The sequence below is a fragment of the Acartia tonsa genome, chromosome 9 (assembly GCF_053477335.1).
Source record: "Acartia tonsa isolate MP-2025a chromosome 9, ASM5347733v1, whole genome shotgun sequence".
NCBI lineage: Eukaryota > Metazoa > Arthropoda > Copepoda > Calanoida > Acartiidae > Acartia > Acartia tonsa.
In genome coordinates this window covers 23,935,871-23,958,066 of record NC_137268.1, presented here as the reverse complement: position 1 = coordinate 23,958,066, position 22,196 = coordinate 23,935,871, and the positions used below count along the sequence as shown (strand labels likewise).

The 22,196-nt window shown below is 31.1% G+C and overlaps 1 protein-coding gene across 1 annotated transcript in view; it reads right to left on the bottom strand.

Annotated features, from left to right (window-relative positions):
* Positions 1–11,966, bottom strand: part of LOC145327782 (glutamate receptor ionotropic, delta-2-like) — a 44,103-nt gene extending 32,137 nt beyond the window's left edge. Inside the window, exons 1-12 of the mRNA XM_080171338.1 lie at positions 11,911–11,966; positions 10,819–10,874; positions 10,121–10,164; positions 9,240–9,308; positions 8,616–8,677; positions 8,259–8,366; positions 3,895–3,964; positions 3,009–3,068; positions 2,239–2,345; positions 1,657–1,738; positions 1,417–1,460; positions 1,114–1,199 (exon numbers count right to left, since the gene is read on the bottom strand). Of these exons, the coding sequence (XP_080027464.1) occupies positions 1,114–1,199; positions 1,417–1,460; positions 1,657–1,738; positions 2,239–2,345; positions 3,009–3,068; positions 3,895–3,964; positions 8,259–8,366; positions 8,616–8,668 (610 nt within the window). The 5' untranslated portion in view covers positions 8,669–8,677; positions 9,240–9,308; positions 10,121–10,164; positions 10,819–10,874; positions 11,911–11,966. The remainder of the gene's footprint in view (positions 1–1,113; positions 1,200–1,416; positions 1,461–1,656; positions 1,739–2,238; positions 2,346–3,008; positions 3,069–3,894; positions 3,965–8,258; positions 8,367–8,615; positions 8,678–9,239; positions 9,309–10,120; positions 10,165–10,818; positions 10,875–11,910) is intronic.
* Between the last annotated feature and the right edge of the window lie 10,230 nt (positions 11,967–22,196).

Sequence of the window (22,196 nt, the reverse complement as noted above, 5' to 3'; positions counted from 1 at the left end):
TCTCATCGTCGGTTCGTTTATTTAGAATGCTTAACCCTCTATTCCCACAAGTATAATACGAATTTGGTTGAGCTGGTGGAAGCTCAACAAAAGACCCACGCGAAGTATTATATTGCTTTAATCTAAGAATAAATGGTTGGTTTTGATATTCGATCAGAATTATATAAGTATATTAAGTATTAAGGAAGGAAAATGTTTTTATAAAGTGTATTTATATTACAAGTGCATAAGTTAAGTGTGAAAATATTTACAGGATAAGTGTTAAAATCATAAGTAGTGTAGGACAGAAAAGTGCCCTAAGTCCCAAGCAGTGAATTGTGCTAAGTGTTTGAATTCTAACATAAGGCCTAAGCTCAATTCATGCTAAGTACTAAGGGTCCTAAATTTAAACTACAATGCATGCCAAACAACTAAGTCATTACCTTTTAAAGCCAGAAGAGAAGTTAATGGTAGAAGAGTCAATGAATAACTAACTTATTTTAAGAGGTACATGCTATAACATTAGCTTTGAACCAGGATCTTAGTGTTTGTCTGTGCAATTAAATGTCTGTATGTTAATTTGTGACGTAAATCAGACATGGTTGTAGGCATACATATTTGTACTGATTGGTTACATGGTTACTTTAACAATAAACATAATGTCTTTAATAAACATATAATATTAACAAATCACATACAAATTACCATGAAAAGGCTAGCGTTACCCATATATGGTGTTATATAGGTAGAGATAGGCCTATGAATGCATAAAAGGATACAAATAATGCCTTGGGCCTAGCTAAAGTAATTGTGTCTTGTGCCTGAAGCGCTACTTGATAATTGCGGGATTCTGCTCTATATAGTGTTAACTTTATATCAAGCATAGATAGATAGTTTGGATGCGAAGCATTTCTGTAAAAGTCTTATATGTACGTTCAAAGAATTTGAAAATTGAGGATCGCATCTCCATTTGTCTGCACAATTGTATGAAAGATCTTGAAACTTAATTGCGGCGAAACAGTCATGAGGTCGGTTTTAGCTGATAGTCCCTCCAGTTGTAACAAATAAAGCATGTTACATAAAACTTAGCTTCTCTCACTAGTTATGTCTATCTTCTATAAATAAAGTTCTTACTTGCAGAATAAGCAGATTTGACCAAAGCATCCGTAGTAGATAGTAGATACAGAAATAGTGAACCAGCAATTATTATTACAAATAAACTAAACAAAACAAATATAATTTCATCCTAAAGTAGTACAACATTGATAATTATTAATGTATTTTTAAATTTTTAGTGGGATAAAATAAGGGTTTTCAAAGTTTAAAGGGGGTAAACACTGCTTCAAACTCCCCCCCACCCCCATAGGACGTCTAAGATGTCAAGCATTAAAAATTGTATACAGCAAACGCCCATGTTCGCAGTTAATTAATCCTTACCAAAGCCAAGTATATCCGTCTAATGGTGATGTTATAGCAAGCCACTAAAACAATTAAAGAATTTGTTTTTAATGTTTTCCTATGTATATACCAATTTATATGTATATTATCTTTTACATGTGTCTATCTTTCTCTCTATCTCTTTGTAAATGCACTATAGGCTACGCCTCTTAGGTACAGACAAACATCCTGTTATTTTATGTATAATGGATATATCTATCAATCTAACTAACTACTTACTTGAGGTGGTGGGGGAGGTTTCTTGTATATGAAACATACTTGATCAGAATAATAAGCTTCACTGAAATCCATAAATTCCAATCTGAAAGATTTAAAGTAATAATACAACATTATGATATTTATGAAAAGGACAATGAAACAAAATAACTTTCTATGGTGTTTCCTGTAGCAGATTAGTACAGGTTTGGAAAGTTAACATCCATGGCTATGGCTTGAATAATTTAACTCTCTATATCATGATCTAACTATATATCTATCTATCTCATTTTTTATCTATCTATGTATATATTTCATTATCTATCTATTTATATTATCTATCGAATTTTGATCTGTCTATCTTATAATCTATCCATCTATTTATATACCTCTTGATTATCTATCCATCAATAAAATTATGTATTAATTTATCTCTTCATCTATCGATCTACCTCATGATCTAACTATGAATTTATCTTACCGTCCATTAAACTATCTATCTCGGGATCTATCATTATCTAACTATCCATCTAACTTTTGATTTATCTTATTATCTATCTATCCTTCTATCTATCTATCCATCTATCAATCTATTTATAAACAAACCTGTCATATTTCATAAAAAGATTCGCCCATCCTAAATCTGCTCGTTCAAATTGTAGTTCCCCTACCAAACCATCGAATGTACCATTTCTTAATTCTCCCCAAAGCCCCTAAACAGATTAATTACTGTGACTTATTTAACCATTGAACCTTTTTTCTGAAATCTTTATTAACAGACAGACATTCAAAATATAGCCAGACTTTCCCCTGTCAAAAGTGATGACATTAAGTCAATGTGAATTTTTGTCGACTATTTGGCGTAAATTGGCTGGGATCTAAAGGGATAAGACAATGGCATATAAATTGATGTACATACTCAATGATAATACTCAAAATTACGCTTCTGTAGATTACAATTAGAGGTTGAAATGTTTTGACATACATTAATGAACAAACCAATCAAAAGTTCAATAAAATTGCCCAAAGTTGTTAAGCCAACGAATAAAAAAAAACGTTATTGTAAAACTTTGAGCACTAGTGTAATCACATGTAATAAACAGCCCAAAGTCCCCTCCCTCACGCATGAATTGACCATAGCTGACAAATTCTCGACACGGAATCACTGTAATGATCAAAATTTGACAATATGTATTTGCCTGATTTTGGACCAAGGTATTCCTATTCACAATAAAAGCAACGTTAATATAATACTTAATAACATCTTTTCAGTTTCAGCTGACATATTAACAAATCTCTTCTATGAAAACTAGCGCATGTTTAGATTGCAAATTAGAATTACTAGAAATGTTTTTAAACTTTTAATCCAATATCACCTTTGGTGGTGGATATCTTGCCAGTTTGAAGCCCAAACTTCTTGATATAGTATCCATTATCTAAATGGATTTATTATTACTTGGATCTTTCACCAGATTAAAAATAATCTAACAAAGTGAAACTTGTAACTGGCTAAAATAACGACCCTACACAATTCACCCTCTTTACCCAATCCCCTCCATGTATGAATGAACTAATAAATAAGTGATGTCCATATAAGCAAACTAAATTGACGCTTATTTTTCCCCTGTCATGATATCGACGTATATTCTAAATCCATTATTATCTAGGAATTTTTTAGTTAAGAACAGTTTGAATAAAGAAAAACATTTGATAAATTTCAAAACAGCCTGTGATCATAATTTAAATTGAATCAGATTTTAAAATATTGATTTTTAATCGAACATGTTTTGCTTCTGGGATATTTTATCCTATTTCTTATAATTGCAACATAGATATCTATCGCACCGTATCATTAACAGCTTTCAGCGGATTATAAAATTGAAAAATTATAAGCTTCGAAACCGATTCATATCTGTGAAAAATGTATTATTTTAACATAAACATAAACATATTTATTTGGGCATAAAAATTAAACATAGTCATAAAATCAAAAAAAAATATAAAAACACAATTCAAATTACTATAACAATAGACAACCTAAATCCTAATCAGTTCTGCCCGGGTAACTATGATTAGATCACTAAGGATCTGTCTACTTTGCCCAAAATATATTAAACAAAGGTATCGTATTATAGACATTACAGCCATACTGGAAAAATTATCATTCAAATAATATTTAAACTACTGAAAATATTATCTTTTACCTTAGCAATAAAAGTATGGTTATAAATGCAGATCTTTGAAAAGATTACATTGACTTACCCTATTCTCATATCCTTTCCATTTGTTGTTTTCTTTATAGGATGATGGTGAAACGTTAAAAGTTACAGCCCTAGAAAAAAATAGATTTATCAAATATGAAAATATGACAAAAATAATTAGTTTTGATAATAAGGTGTTAAAACCAGGGAGGAAGGAGATCTTGGACTATAGATTAGCTCATCCCCGATACGTTGGCGTAAAACTTGGGAAAATTTATTTAATCCTGATTAAGTTATACAAACAAACAAGTGTCCAATTTTACATCAATAAGTTTAAGTCATCCGAGGGAGTAATTATGTTTATCATACTTGGGTCACCGCGGCTCGCTCACTTATAGAAATGGGAAACTTATAAAAGTTTTACTCAACACACGAAATCGTAACAATTTTAATGAGAAATACGCATTTTATAAGGCATACAAAACGCTCTAATTTTCGTTCTATTTAACGTAATTTTATAATTTTTTTTGCTTTTTATTTTATTTTACATATACTTTTATCATTTTATCAAAAAAAAATTTATCTTTTTTTCATCATTTTTTGGAGAAATTAATGCTTAAACTAAGGGTATCTTTAGACGCAAAATTGACGCACTTAGAATAAAAAATGCGTATTGAGTACAAAGGGAGGATAATTTCAAGTCATGAATGTTCTAAAGATATCTTTTTTTCCATAAAATTTTAATGTCTAGTCCACCCCACGTCACCCCGAAAATTATATATCAATTTAGGAAGATAATTTTTGTAGAATAATTACAGAAATTACAACTTTATGGACTCTGAAAGTATAGTTAAGATCAAAGGCGTGCAAAAGGTTGGTATAGGGGTTGTTTACACCACCCTTGTAAAATTAAGGGGGATGGATACACCTCCCTAGGTGTCCACCCATGTCCACCCTCTTGACAAGAGCCTACACCCTCAGATACACCCCTCTATAAATTCCAAGGGGGTGTAAAGGAAATAAATTTACACCCCTTAAAATAAAGTGGGGTTGGGGGTGTTTAAGGAGGGTGTATATAAGCAAGTCACAGATTCAGATAATTATATGCTATCTATTTTTAGATAAATTAATTACCAGACTTTACTAAAATAATCTTGCAATATTCTGTACAACTGTACTGTACAACTTTTAATTAGTAAATTGATACATGAGGAAGCTCTCATACATATGTAGGGGGGGGGGGGGGGAGTTAATGCAACCATCCCATAATCAATTAATCCAAATTTTGTTATGAAAATTGGCATGTGTAATCCTTGGTAGGTCTGTTTTTCAAAATTTAACAAAAAGTTGGGCTTAAGGGGGGGGGGGGTTAAGGCAACCATCACGTAATCAATGCACAAATGGCACTTAGAATTCGAATTTCATTACAAAACTTGGCATGAGTAATCCTATTTTCCCAAAATGGAACAAAAAGTTGGAAAAGTAATGGCTAATGGCTGTTTGCTCAGCTGTTTAGCCGTTTTTGGGCTATTTTCAAGGCAAATCCATCAATAATCATGTAGGAATCATCCATTAGGGATAGGTTTTAATGGGTGCTGAGCTGAAAAATACTACCAAAAATAGTGACAGCAGGGTAATGGCTTATAAGGATATAAAAAAAATGAATATTTCCATGGAATTAAACTTTTCTTAATTAACATTATAACTTTATGTCATGGACATATTACTAAAAGAACTTTTTTTAATTTCTAGATTTCGCTGTCATAATAGCTAAAAACTGCCAAAAATGGCCAAGAACAGCTGTCAACAGCCAAAAGTATACATTGTAGATTAAATCATCCCGCCCTGGAAAAATTTTGATAAAAGTTTTGCCCCCAGTAAAAATTGGTTGATTTAAGCAAAAAAATGACCCATGCTAAATATTTTTTCTGTGATGCAATAATTGTGACCTCATGAGCACTGCAAAGTTTTTGAAATCTGCAAAAAAAATGTTTTTTTAGTTATTTTGTGTGATCTCAATTTTAAAGATTTTTACAAAATTTCAATTCTAGTATGTCAATATAAACCTGAAATTTACCAAAAAAATGGAGCAGTCTCAATTATAACATATGAAGGTGTAGCAAGTAATCTGCAAAGTCAAATTCCATTTTTGCAGAGTTTTTCTTACATAACTTAAAAATAAAAATTTTAATTTTGTTTTTCATTTAGATGCAGTAACTACTGGACCAGGCAGTTTCAAAATTTTAGCTCAATATTCAATAAATTTTGCTCACCTTCCAGCACTAACCCCCCCCCCCCCCCCTTTATTGATAAGAAGACCATTAATTTTATTTGGGGTTTCCCTCAAAGTTTTTACACAGATAGTGTTAGTATTTATAGTAAATTATGACCTTAAAAAATTGAATTATATATGTATGCAATTTTGACTTTGGAAGATGTGACATGTCTAGGGTAGGTTTTTTTAAAAAACATACTTTTGCTTTAATGTATGTTAAATTATACCAATAACCATATTTTAATTTTCAGTACCACCCACTTAACAGCTAGAACTGGCTGGAAACAGCTAGGAGTGGTCAAGAGTATGATGAGTAGATAGGGCTTTTGATGTGTCTAAGGGTAGGTTTTTATGGGTGCTGAGCTCAAAAATACCACACAAAATCCATATGGCAGCTTGCTAACGGCCGCAGCTCAGCTGGGAGCGGCCAAGAGTAGAATGAGTAGATAGGGCTTGTGACGTGTCTCTAGGTTGGTTTTTAACAGTCTGTGTAACAGCCCCAGCTGCCAAATGGATGGACCCCCACTATTTATAGTAGTATTTTTGAGCTCGGTACCAATAAAAACCTACCCCTAGACACGTCAAAAGCCCTATCTACTCTTCATACTCTTAGCCGCTCCCAGCCATTTTCAGCCAGTTCTAGCCATTTAGCAGCTGGTACAAGAAATTTAAAAATGGATATTTAAAGCAAAAATATGTTTTAAAAAGTTGATTCCTATGTAATTAATGATAGTTTTGCCCTGAATATAGCCCAAAAACGGCTAAACGACTAAGCCGCCAGCTGTTAGCCGTCACGTTTCCAACTTTTTGTTTCATTTTGGGAAAATAGATATACCAAGGATTACTCATGCCAAGTTTTGTAATGAAATTCGAATTCTAAGTGCAATTTGCGCATTGATTACGAGATGGTTGCATTAACCCCCCCCCCAAACTTGAATTAATTCCTTTAATGATCTTGATAGATATATGTTTATAACTTTTAATATATTTTACAATAGTGCTCAAAGTTAATGTTGTGAGGGAGAAATATAATAGACAATTAATTAGATAAAATCCAATAGAGAACCTGTGAATGATCAGACAGACGGAGGGATAGACAGACGGACAGACAGAGGGACAGGTAAATAGTAATAGACAGTCTTTGAGGCATTAACAAATTACAATTAGGCTATGCTAGTTGATTCATTGAAATCCAAAAGAGAGGCAGTTAGACAGATAGACAGACAAGTGGTGGGAAAGACAGACAAAAGGACAGACAGACAGAGGGACAGACAGACAGACAGACAAATGGGTATTGCCTAAAAACAGTTTGGCTGCTATATGAATCATTAAAACCCACAATAGAAAAGAAATTTACATTAGTTTCTTTTTTCGATACTCAACGCCCCCCCCCCCCTCCCCCACTCAAAGGGGTTTATTATTTCTTAAAATCAATAAGTGACTTCTCAGCATAATAAAATTGAATATTCTTTTTTTCATCAATTTATCTTAAATAGAACGAAAGTTATAATCATTTTATTGTCTACATGAAATATGCCTTGAGAAAAATCAACCTAATTGTCAGTAAAAACGTCATATTTATGCATATTTACACAGTAAATAAATTTTAAAATTGTATTTTATTGTAATGAATAACTTAAGGGGGTTGTATGAATTATCAAAAACCTAAAAAAAAACTAATTTGGTTAAATTAGTCTTAGGAATGATTGATTTAGTACAGCACATATGAATATGTTGTCAATTTCCTATCAGAGTCGCAGTGGGGTAAACCATGATATATATCAATTTATCGCCCATTGTTTTTTTCTCCTTCGAGCAATTTCAAAGAATTTGTATGCTTGTAAGTGAAATTAGTTATATTCATTGAAGATGATTAAAGTCCCTCCACAGATTATGACGTCATACGATAAAATAGCCAATGAGAGGCCAGTATAAATTTTACCATTGGTCAATTACAGTGTATACTGGCCTCTCATTGGCTATTCTATCGTATGACGTCATAATCTGTGGAGGGACTTTAATCATCTTCAATGAATATAACTAAATTTTAACATTGGTCAATTACAGTGTAAACTGGCCTCTCATTGGCTATTCTATCGTATGACGTCATAATCTGTGGAGGCACTTTAATCATCTTCATATTAATTCACCTCAAAGTTTTATTGTTAAGGAGATCGTTTTGTCTTGGAATAATTGGTTTGTCCAATAGAAATCTTGTTCCATTCCAATAATTGTATGTTCGGATAGCTGTATCTTCCCTATATAATTAAGATACAAATGTTTAAATAAAAAAAATTTCCAATATGGCTTTGAATCCGATTAATATCCGGTACACAGCATATACTGAAAAATCATGTTTAGAATTGTATTATATAAATTTTCTCGGGGCTAACAAAACTGGTGTTAAACTCTGGTAATAACTATTCTATCTCTTTTTCTCTCCTCCTCTCACTTTTATCCCCTCTTTCTTTATTTTTCTCAATTCTAACTTTATATAAAAATCCAACCTCATGTAAATTTTGAATAGATTATCATTTCCAGAATTTGAAAATTCCACCATTCTCAAAACCTAAAAATATCCGTTTATAAAAATCTGAAGTACTAAAGTGGATTTATGTGTTTTCTAGGAAGCTTATCTTTGGTCCTGGGCAGGTTTTGGGACATTTTATTTCGGTGAGGGTAGGTACACAACCCATAAAGCTATGACCTTTGAAAAATTTATTGTTCTTCTTTTTTGTTTTATGGTGTAACATCAGTGCACCCCCCCCCCCTCAAACGAGCATCTAGGGCGAAGCAAATAGTTATACAAATTATAATAACACAAATTTTTGAATTTATGTATAAATGATATTATTATAAATCAATATCTTTTTTATATTTACAATAATTTTTTGGGATATAAATAGATGTTAAAAAAATACTTAAAAGGAACAAATCGTTCATTGTATTAGGAGTGTCCGTCTGTCTTTAAAAATCTTGAAAACAGATTTGTTTCTTCTTTTTAAAGTAAAACTTTTCTATAATTAGAGTTGGTCCGGATAGGTCTTATCATTAATTTATATTTTTAGAATTTTCAAACTTTTCATGATGATTCCTGTAATAGTTAGATATAATTTAGTTGAAATTATTACCTTGTTAAAGAAAGGATGACTCAGTGTTGAATTTTTCCCATTTTTAGTTAGCAAAATATACTCACTTTTCTACATGAAATAAATGAAAAATACAGATTGTTTGTTTTTATTTGTAAACCAAATAATTTATTTTCATTGAATAATCATTTCTAGATTTCCTCGTACGGGCGGGATTACAGTCCAAGACCTTTTCGACTTGGTGTACTGTCTAGGTCCTGGTCCAGCAATCCAGGAGAACGCACCCTTTTCTGTCCAAACACCCAAGGATATTAGGCTAAGTAACATCCAACAGACAACCAACTCTCTGTGATGCACGACCTTTGTCTGAGAAGTCCCAACTGTGCATGGTAACGAGTTGCGCCTGTTTTGGGCCAAGGCATTCCCCCCACTCTAACTATTTATGTTGCGCATCTGACATAGCCGCAGTAGGAACCATTTTTAACGTCTTTAGTTATGACGCGGTGTCGGCCCGAGATTCGAACCTATCACCTTCCCGACGACAGGCGGATGAGCTACGTGTTGAGCCACAGTCGCGGGTTCATTGAATAATCATACTTTGAATATCTTTTAATTGGACTTTAACAGATTTCAAGTCCCTTTCTTTAAAAAAAAAGTACTTATGAAACATTTAAATTATAAGGTTTTATTTTAACAAAGACGATTACATCTTATAGTAACGAAGTTTGAAATGATGAAAGAAATACATTATAAAAAGAAAGAACGAAGATACATTAGGAAGTAAGAGAAAAAGAAAGAAATAGAAAGAGAGAAAAAAGGGTAGTTTTACGAACAAAAAAATTATTAAATACTTAAAGAGTAGGTACTATTCTAGTAAATGATATTAAATAATCTTAAATTGATGATTTAAAATGAAATATTACCAAAGGTAGATTATGGTTTCTTGTCAAAAAATCTCTCAATTTTTCTAAAAATTAATTTTGATAAATTAATACAAAATGTTATGTATTCTACAGATTAATTTCGTATGGTTGGAGCAATTTAATTTTATCCCCCCCCCCCCCTCCCCTTCCTTAAAAAGGTATTTAATTATTTGTTTAAGGGCTACTTTCTAAGCAGCTTAAACCAACAAGGAACTCAATTCAAAATAATCACAAAACCTATATAATGGGGGGGGGTGGGGCGGAACAAGACATTGTAGAATTGACGACCTTTTCATATTCCCCTCAAATATAATTTCAAATTTATTTCGCTTGCTGGTAATACCTTATTCCTGCTCTCTAAGTATTTGTGTATGTCTGTCTGATTTATCTTTAGGTAATTTATAGGTTGTCCTTACCCTTCAACATATAAATAATTGAAATTTACATATTTACCCTAAAAAGGTGAATGTGTTTTAAACGGGATGGGACGAGCAAAATACGAATGCAGAACTAAGTATCATTCTGACCATTCACGGCCTTGGGCCACGGTAAATGTATTTCTTACATTAAAATACACATTTTATATCATGGTCTATTAATTCAAATATTTCCGTTTTAGTAGTTAATTAAAAGATGTATTTTTTTTAGTTAAGGTCAAGAATAATTTTTACTTTATTAAAATAACTGTAAAAAATCACCTTGTGTAGATATAATAAAAATAGTTGAACATGCAGAATCCAAAACCACATTAGAACTAAATAAAACAGTTTTTCTTCATTGGTAATATCCTTGTATATTTAAAATAAATGATTTTTATTCCAGTAAAGAGTAAGAAGTAAATTATTAGTAAGGTTTATTGTTTTTTCCATTAAGATCGCGATAATCATAGAAACTATGGAGTTTTCTGTATTAGAGAAGTATAATATAATTAATGTATCAAAAGTCTCAATTAGTATCCTTTTTTAATTGTTTATATTGACATGTTATTCTTTTTCGTGTCTATGTCTGTCTGTCCTTCTGTCTGTAAGGCTTGTTCTTATCTAAAGTACAGATAACTCAATTCCCTTTACACATCTACACATTTGTTGATATCTAGTCATCTATTTAATATGTCTATCTATCAATCAAAATATTAATGCCTATCCATCTTTTTATATATATACTAGCGGCTGCGCCCCTAGCATCTAGGTGCTCTATATTCGAAGGACAGAAAAATAGCCTTAAAAGATACCCCGACTTATTTTTTAAAAATTAAATAGCCTAAAACCATCTTAGGACCTACAGGAAGCTTCACTGTAAAAGAGAACCACACTGGTTCAGCGGTTAGCGAGATCCTTCGCTACAGACAAAACAAGCTTATTACTTTATATTATAGGATTAATACGTCATTGTCTATTTATCTATTGATATGTCTAACAACATATTGATATATCTACCGATTTATTGATATGACTACCTATCTATTTTTAATAAGTCTATTCATCTATTGATATATTTACCCATCTATTTAATATATTTATCCATCTATTTTATACATATTTATCAACCTATTGATATGCCTATCCATATATTAATATATCTATCTATTTATTCAGTGATATATCTACAGATTTATTGATATTCTTATGTAAATGTAACAGGAACTCTGTAAATTCTGTCTGTAACTATGGATCTAGATAACTGCTAAACCTATACGGTTCTACTTTACAGTGTAGCTTCTCATTGGTACTGGGAAGGTTTAAACTATATACTATTGATATATCTATTAGTACATCTATATATAATTATACCTGTCAATACTGAACTGTTCAACTGGTATAGGAGAAAAAGTTAAACTTGTTTCATCACTGAAGAATCAAAATTAAAATAATGTCAATGAAAAATTCACAAAGAAAAAAAGCATTTTGGCCTAAAGAGAAAATCAAAGTATAAAGTCGCAAAATAAAAGAACGATTACTATTTACAATTTGAAAAATTGTTATAGGATTCAATTGAATTAATAAATTAAGTAATCTAATTCTTTTTAAATGTTATGAAACAAAGAATTTAAATTTTTTGTAAATTAGAAAGACGCGACGTACATATCTTAATTGTATAGTAGCCCTAGTGCCAGTGCTACTGTTAATTTATAAATAATGATTTTTGATTCCTGAATATGGCAAAGCATTTGATAGACTTGTTCTCGTTCATCAATTTATCAACTAAAATAATGGATACACTAGTATGTGTAGTTATTTCAACAGGGAAAATTTTGTCGTCAATTAAGGCAGCTATTGTTGACGTAATTCATTAGTCAGTCCGTTCATCCAGGCCAGCTTGGAGTATTACTATTATTATTAGAGTACTAGAGTACATGAAAATCTAAAGCAACATCCAAGTAAATATATTATGATCAATAAAATATATTTAACTAGCTGCTACGCCCCTAAAGGCCTCTAGAGGCACTTCATGGAAGATGAAATAGACCATCACCTTTTAAGTTTATATTTAAAAGAACTTTTGGTAAAAAAAATTAGGTGTGGGGTGTAGTTTTCTAGGGGCCATTTATCTTGGAAAGGTAGAGGTACCCTCGCCCATAGTGAACCTTATCTGGACCTTTGAAACGTTTCACTGTAAACCTAAACCATATCGGTTTAGTAATTAGCAGGTTCTTTCGCTACAATCACAAAGTCATTTAGACATTCTTTTACTTAAACATTATAAACAGTTTTTGCAAATATTTTTAAAAAAGTATTTAATAATTTTACCAATATTTTCCAGGAGTATTTTAACAGATGAATCCATTTTTAGATCATGGCAATCTGAACAAAAAAGGGATCATTAATATACAACACAAAATTAAAAAGACTATCCTAAACAGGCATTTCATGTTATAAAGGCTTTACAGTTTTAAAACAATCTATTAACAAAGAAGTAAATTTATTTTAACACCACCAGATAAGGCAATTTTAAAATTGGACAACTAAAAAAAGGGTTGTTATCTAACACTAATATACTCTAATAAACTCTAATAGCTTTGTCCAAGATCAGTGACAGTATGTGATCTTTGGCCATTAAATGATTAGATTTTTAAAAATTTATTTTAAGAGCTATTTAATAGCGGTTTAGTCAGTAAGACATTGGACATAACTGATACTTATAGAGATGCTACGATTCCAACAACAAAATTAATTAGAATAATTCTGTCATAATGCCGATCGAAAATATATAAACATATACTTAAACTCTAAGCCTTCATTTTAGGATAAATTCTATAACATTTCTTAGACTAGCCCAAAGTTAGGATTTCCTAAGATTTATATATCTATGTAAGGATAACGAAACCCTAACATCTTGGATTTACTCAACTGTACCTGCAGGGGTAAACCCTATAAATATGATTATGAATATCAACTTCAACATTTTTACTTCTGTAAGAAAAAAAAGAAACACTAATGATTAAGGACACAAAAAATTCTGTTTGGTTCGAAGATTCTTCGAGATTCTTATCTAATGACTTCCTTGTGCTATTATTCCTTAATCATGCAAAGACTAAAACAGAGCTTACCAATAAATACTCTTATTATAAATCCAACCAAATTAAATAAGTACCTTAAGTAAGTATATGATTTCTAAAAAATGCTAGTTTAATAAAACTCATATTACCCCTTTAAATATAATAAGAGTAAATAAGAAAATGAACATATATTTGATTATCAAACAATGGAATGCTTTAAATATGACAATTTCATACTTAATTTTGTTCTCTTTAGTCTTACTCAAGCAGATGATATTTAATAAATGAAAATATACTGTCTTAAACATCTCTTATATACAAGAAAATACAAGACATGATATGATATACAATATGTATATATATATTACCCAGGGTGGAAGGAATCAATGTAGTTCTTTATTTACAAACCTACTATCACTCTTAGATTTTCCAAAAACAAAGACAATGTTACTACAAAAAAATCTAATTTACCAAAGACCTAACCCTACAAAAGATGTAATCCTACAAAAGGACCTTCAAAAATCCACCCTTACCTCACACAGTAAATTTGTATGATTGGGTCTTTTGAAGGGTTAGGTTTTTGTAGCATTAGGTCTTTTGTAAATTAGATCTTTTGAATATTGGACCTAATGTAATTAAGTCTGTTGTAGCAACGCCCCAAAGACAGATGCGTAGACTATGTGGTGCAGATATATCTATGTTTCATTGTCTCATTCCTAAATCCATGAATATTAATAATATGATAATTGGTTTTTTTCGGCGTTCATTAATAGTAACGAAAATTTAATATTAGCGAAATAGATTTAGGTTTTGAATAAAATTTTTACTTGTCTTGTTTTTACCGTCTTAAACTAGAGACCTTAAAAATGGCAACTACTGCTCCTATGTCTGGCAGGTGACACTAATAGTGAGGAGGTCTTGGCAAATAAACATCTTTCCAACAAATTTCTTTTTCAACACATAACATTTGTTTGCAGTTTCAGAGATCTACTAAAAAACCCTCATCATTTAGTTTGTAAAAAGTATTTTATTTCTGAACATTTCTTTAAACTCAAATTAACTGTGTGCATTTGCAAATTTTTATAAAAAAAACTTTTAAAACACAGTTAACATTTCAAAGGATTAAGCTTCTTTGATATTCAGGTTATCTTTTAACTCAAATCAATTGTTTGCATCATCAAATTATACTTCCAAAACTCTCAAATAAGTCAACATTTTATACCATGTAGTTTTCATTTCATGTTTTATCAAAAAAATGTACACATTTTTTACTTTTTTGGTTAATTCAAAAGAACACCAATTCTTCCTTCATCCTAAAACCTAAACAAAGCAGGATATCATAAAGATTAAAATTTTTCCCATCTCAGGAATAACTCCACCCATTTTTTTAACAGATTTCAAAATCCAAATCTCCACCCATAGACAACCAAGGACAAAGATAAATCCACAACCTTTTCATAACCCCCCCACTCCTCCCACTTTTTGTCTCCTCCCAGGTTTTTTTCTGTCTCCGCCTTCAACCAAACTCACCATCCAAAACTCCGCCTATTTCCTAACCATCAAAAAAATTCCTCTAATAAAAACTATGCCCCGCCCCATAACTCAAACAAGGCCAAGAATTATTCCCTACTCCTCCTTTTTAAAAAACTAATGTTTTAATCTTTTATTTCAAACTTTATCAGTAGTCATCTGTATTTTATGGTGATACCTAAGATTCAAAATAATTTGTGACATTGTTCTATATAAATGTATGTTTAATATCTTTGATCATATTTGCTGTTATCTAATGTCTCATGCCTATATTTTTTAGACAAAATGAATTGAAAATGATTGCTAAAATCGAAATATATCTTCATGTCTTAGAATAGTGTAATTTTTTTTAAAAATAGGTTGAAAAACATACTAACTTTAAAACAAATAAACAGGTGCAACTCATTGTCATGCACAGTTTGAGCTTCCAGACAAAGGGTTGGTTGTCTGTTGGATGTAACTGAACCTAATATCCTAAAGTGGGCTTTAGAGTATCGTATCCGGCCCTATCTTTTCTCAAAAGTAAAACATGTCCAAAATAAACAGATGCACTGCTTACAAGGGGCTGGGTAGCAGCAAATTTTTGCAGCAAATTTTAAAAATACCTCAGCCCCCACACTGGACAATGCGCTTTGCTGAATTTTGGAGTAATCTTTTTAGTTATCAAACAATTTGGCTATAACATGCTATTTGCTGGTTTTATTAAAAAACAATTATAAATCTTGGTATTTTCTTTCTATATTATGCGACACAATGATTTCGAAGGTGCTTTGACTTTTGTGTCAGAACCTAAATTGGGACATAGTGCATTTCATTACCCTAGGTTAGGGAACTTCATTTCACTTTTCAATAAAATCTAAAATGCAGCGGTTTTTGAGAAAATTAGATTTAAAAATTTCAAGTTTAATTTTTATCCCCTAGGAGTTATCGCATAATCATGACAAGAAAAGCAAAGATTATTTATTTAAAATTTTGAACAACTTTGCTTTTATAAAATTCTTCATAAAACCACTCCTGAAGGGAGTTAATAAATGGCCATTTTTATCAGTTGCGTTGCTAAGGTCACGGAAATTCAGCCTTAATTAAATAAATCATATATAGAGAGGTTTTATGAAAGACTCTATAAAAGCAAAGTTGTTCAAAATTTTAAATAAAAAATCTTTGCTTTTCTTGTCATGATTATGCGATAACTCCTAGGGGATGAAAATTTAACTTAAAAAATTTTTAAATCTAATTTTCTCAAAATCCGCTGCATTTTAGATTTCATTGAAAAGTGAAAAAAAGTTACCTAACCTAGGGTAATGAAATGCACTATGTCCCAATTTAGGTTCTGACACAAAAGTCAAAGCACCTTCGAAATCATTGTGGCGAGTATTTGTGATTGTGTGTGTAAGTGTTTTTGTTTGTGTATGTTTTAAATGAAATAATAAAACACAAAATTGCTTTGCTAAGAAAACAAGATAGTAGTTCTACATAGATTTTTTACCTGTTTTAAGTGAATCTTATCTACATACAGGCTGCGATGTTAGTTTTGATCTATTAGAATTAATGGTGGAAAAGTTTGGACACTGCTAGTTTGTAATATCAAACCAAAAAAAGCTTCTAAGCTAACAAATGAGAAAACATGCTTCTATAACGTTAGGAACAAATAAGATTTATATTCATATGGCCTCCTTCCTCCCTGTGTTTAATCTAGAAAAACTCTATTATAATTCCCCCCCCCCCCAAAAAAAAAAAAAAAATTAGTTATTATGCCCCAACTCCAACAATTATGTGATTTTAAAAAAGCTTTACTTAAAAGGAGCAAGATCTTTAGGTATAGAAAGACACACAAACAGACCCTGCCGCTGTTATGTAAGTATTTATCGAGTAGCTTTGGCTGAGTATGGAAATGTTAATATTTCAGAATTGATTGTGTTTTATAAATGTTATATTTATCAAAAATAAATTGGTTTGGCATTTACTATGTTTTTTCTTCGATATTATGATAATAAGAAAAATACAAATTAGGACTCCATTATGTGCATGACATTTTAGTAGAAATACTTTTTTACATTTATGTTTTTTTTTCTGTCCGTCCGTCCATCTGCCTGTAACGGATAAATCTAATCATAAATGTGCTTTCTATTTCAAAGCTTGCACGATAATTTCTGCAATAACTAGGCATAATTGAAATTTTTTTTTATTTAGTTTAAATGTTTGTTCTTAAATCTTATTATGCATTCTGCATTTGAAATAAATTCAAATAATTGGGGAAATGTAAAATATTTCATATTGGCGTCCTATGGTTGTTTTCATTCTTTTGATATATCAAAATGATTTATCTAATTTATGCTATAATTTATTATTTTATCGTAAAAATTTAAATATTAATGACATTAATTATCTAGAAAAAATATTGGTTTGCCATTTAATATATTTAAACTGTCGTAGATTATCTATAACTAACTTTATCTTTCAGATTTTTATCACTTTAGAATAAGACTGTGGCATAAGGCCGCTGGTTGTCGGGTAGGTGCTAGGTTCGAATCTCGCCCAACTACCACGTCATAGCCAAGAATCAATAATGAACATTAAGCGTACAACAGTCTACTTTTACGCGCATTTTATCTTGCCGTTTCCTATCTTTTAATTTTTTTCATTATTCTAGATTAATTGTAAGCTTGGTGTGGCTGAGTATGTACAATCCTACGTTGTTCAGCCAGCTGTTTGGGCCTTTTAACGTTTTATAATATATTTTTAATGCTGTATCAGTGTATATACTCTAAAAAGACGGCATGTCCGTAATCTCCAAGTAAACACATACACACACACACACACAAACACACATATACAAAAATCTTATCGTTGAAGCACTACCTTAGGAAATTTTTAAGTCATAGCTTTGAAAATTGATGTTCTTGTCTCTATATATAAACTACTGATATTAATAAAAATGTATGTATTGTAAATTTGTAATTTACATGAAAAAAATAATTGGATATTTTTTTTAAATGTCAACGTACTTCATAACGGAGGAATATATATTTTAAATGAACAGACAGTCAGATAGACAAAGATAACCTTAGAATGATAGACTGACAAACAAAGCGCGTTGTATACCGGAAGCTTATTGGCAACAGGAATCTTTTTAAAATCCAGCTATCTATTTGTAATAGGAGCTGCGCTAAACTTATTTCCCCTGCACTGGGACAAGCAAAGTTAGTTATACAAAAAAAATTAAAAGCTTGAACGTCCTTGCCTATATGATAAAAAGTTACCCCCCTCCCACAAATGAAAAAGCTTGGACGCCCTTGATCCAAAGGGATAAGACAAAGGACAAGAAACTGATGTACATCCCCACAAATGATGATACACAAAGTAAACCCTTCTATGAATTACAAATAGTGGTTGAAACGTTTAGACTCTCAACTAAATAAACCAACCAATCAAAATTCAACAAAAGTCCCCAAAGTTGTAAGGCTAACGATAAGAAACATAATTATAAAACTTTGGGGACTAGTATAATAAACAACTCAATGTCCCTTGCTTCAGATTTGCTTCACTTACATAATAATCAGAAGCTACGCTTTTTAATTGTACCATTTTGTTACAGTAATTTTGACAACTTTGAAATCGTTAGATCGTCTAAACAACGATCATGGCTTTTCGTTTCAGACAAACTGGCCCAAATGTACAGGAGATTCCCTTTGAAAATGACCTCATCATTTCAAACTTTCCTTTAAATGTATACATTTTTTAAAAGCGTAGATTTTTTATAATTAAGGCCGGCCCGTCCGTACATCCGAAACTGTTAGATCTTTTAGTTATGTTCAACGTGTAAGAATTGTCCTAACGGTTTCAAAATTTGCATGATGATCCATATAATAATTAATGTAGAAAGCGTAGAAAGTCTGCACGTCCATTTACTTTTTTTAATACAAGTGTTAATGTCCGTTTGTATGGATGTTATGATCCTTATTTTAACAAACAGAAAGGGAATATTAAAATTGAAAAATAGTATTTCACCAAAAAATATTCTTTTATTTTGAGATTTTTATATTTTGAATAATAAGCGACTCAGCTGCAGCTGCAAATTGTTAAGAAACTAGCAGCAAAAAAAACAGCCAGCTTTACATTAATTTTATTATGGTCCTGAACAGGTTTTATGCTAGTATACCTTGCGAGGGGTGCAAGAAGGATGCTTATTGGGCGGTTTATATGCAAATTTAGTTTTTTGTTGTTGATTTTAATATAAAGTCCGGTTTTAAAATAGAAAAAAACTTATTATTTTGCAAAGCTATCAAAAAGCCGGAACATACAGTGAATACTTGTATGTTCATACATTTTAGTAAGATATTTTTCTACTAAGTAGCACAGATATTGTAAAATAAGTTTTAGAATAAGCCCCACATTATTCTTAACTACATCCGTTCCTTATATCTATCTTAACATCTATAACATTTTAAGGTAGCCGAACGATTTCAGCTAACCTTCCTTGGTATATTCATTACAGACTAAAAGTATTGTTAAATGAATAACGTAAGTACAAAACATTCAGAAGGTTTTTTGCTAGACTTTGATATGTTTCAAGTAAGATCCTGCAGGTTTCAAAATAACTTTTACTGGCTTTTTTTGATGTTAAGACATCTGATTTAAACAACAAACTATAAGTATACATGTGTAATTAGATATTTAAGAAGCAGGAATGGAATTAGGATTTGACTAATAATAATAATGTTACTTAAAGGTGCCCGACTGTTTTTTTAAATAAAAATATTATTTTTTGGCATTTTCAAAGGAACTACAAATGTCCTTACTCTAATTTTTCCTTCCCTTTTTCATTTGCCCCGCATTTTTCTGGCAAATGTCCATAGCTGAAAAATAATAGAGCTAAATAATTAGAATTAGGGAAAGCCTAAGTTTCAAAGTCTTCTAACTTTCAATTGAAAAGTTAACATCCTCTATCATAAAAAATAGTAAGGTTTTTGTTGTCTGAAGTTTAAGATCTCGAAAATTGCTATTAAAGTAAGCATTGTAAATTTTATGTGATGGTTTTAGGTCTTTTTCGTGATCTCTCGTGCCCTTTCCCAGTGGCGAAAAAAATAATTTATTTATAAATTTATTGTTTTTTTTAATATCATATTTGAGTATCTGAAAAAGCTGTAATTATGAGCCTACAATTTTTAGGAACGTCTTGAGTTAGTACTAGGTATATTCTTAAAGAAGAACTGGATTATGGAAAGAAAACGTAGGAACTTTTTTCGTGTTTTTTTTTCACAGTAGCATTTGATAGGTTAGGTTAGGTAATTGTTAATGATTACCTCGCAGGGTTAGAGCCCCCTGAATGAGCTAGCTATCTGAGAAAAGCTACTGTAAAAATACGATTAAACCCTCTACTTCGTTTTATTTCTATGATCCGAAAAACTTTTACTAGTAAAGTACATGGGTATGAAAACATTCCAACCCTAGAACAATCATTCTATTGAAGACTAAATTCTAGTAGATAAAAGATTTCAAGTTCAGCAATACACTGACGCACCTTTACATTGAATAGATAGATAGATCGAAAGGACAGAGAGAGCGAAAGAGAGAGAGAGATTTGTGTGTGTGTGCATGTCGAGCGGTCAAACGCAAGCCAGTAGCCGTTAAATTAACACAGTTTATTTTAAGATTTGCTTACATTTCAAATCATTTTAACATGTTATCGAATGTTTTGTTGATATCAAAGTGATTTTAAAAAATAAGTTAATTGAAGAGTTTATTTTTCTCTTTTAAAGTGTACTCAGAATTCATTATGTTTGTAATTATTTTAATGTTGTGTTATTAACTAGCGGTTTCGTTCCTAGCATCCAGGGGCATGTATCTAGATGTGTATAGATAGGGCAGAAAATGGCCTAAAACCATAGAAAGGGTTAAAACTAAAAATAAAATAGCCTAAAACCATTTGTTTGAATTTTCAATAGATTACAAGAAGTTCAAAATTAATTTTATAGAATATTCGCACCGATAATGTTTTTAATCAGAGCAGAACCTAGTAAAAGTGTCGAACTATGACGTCAGAAAAAATTAACAATTAACCAATGAGAAGCCAGTATTCACTGTAATTGACCAATGGTAAAATATATAGCGGCCTCTCATTGGTTAATTGTTAATTTTTTCTGACGTCATAGTTCGACACTTTTACTAGGTTCATCAGAGCATTTCTACAATTAGGGATTATTCTGATAATAACATGTTAGATCTATCCCTTTCTAACTTCTTGATTCCTGAAACAATCAGTTACGTTTAAGGAATCGCAGCAAATCTATGATTTTTACACAGTAATTATTATGATGATTTTTGAAATGACGATTCCTAGGAAGATAAGACACCATGTCATAAGCGAAGGATATTTATAAAATGCAAAAATAAAAGTATAGGCTATCTGATTTATTATCCTTATTAGATTAAAATTTAATGATATCATCTCACTTTCTATCTAATTAAAATTTTGTAAAATATATTAATTGAAGTTGTTTTGATATAGAACGTCATATGTTTGAATTTATTGAATAATAGTATTTAAGATAAATTCAACCAATATTATATGTTTTGTAATATGTATCATACAATAAACTAATTTGGTCTAAGGAAACGGATAAAGAAAGTTAAAGAGTGTCTTTGTTGCGGAAAATAAAGCAAATAGATGAAAACTTAGCTTAGAAACTAGGTCTAAATATGAAAAATCACGAAACCTTTTTATTTAAAAATTCGCTTTTATTTTATAACATTTACTAGCGGCTACGCTCCTAGAGGCCTCTAGAAGCACTTGAGAAGGGGGAATTGAATTAGATAACCCAATTTCTTAATTTAGATTTTTTTTTTAAAGTAAAAAAATTGTTTGTGGGGGAATTTTTTTTTATGTAGGGGAGGGGTTTCCCCCTACCCCCCCCCCTTTTTTTTTTGGGGGGGGGGGGGTTGGTAATTTTTTTCTAGGGGCGATTTCTCTTGGCATTGTGGTGGTACCCTCCCCCAAAATAATTATAAATCTTTCCGGGACCTATGAGATGCTATCCTGTTAAGGAGAAC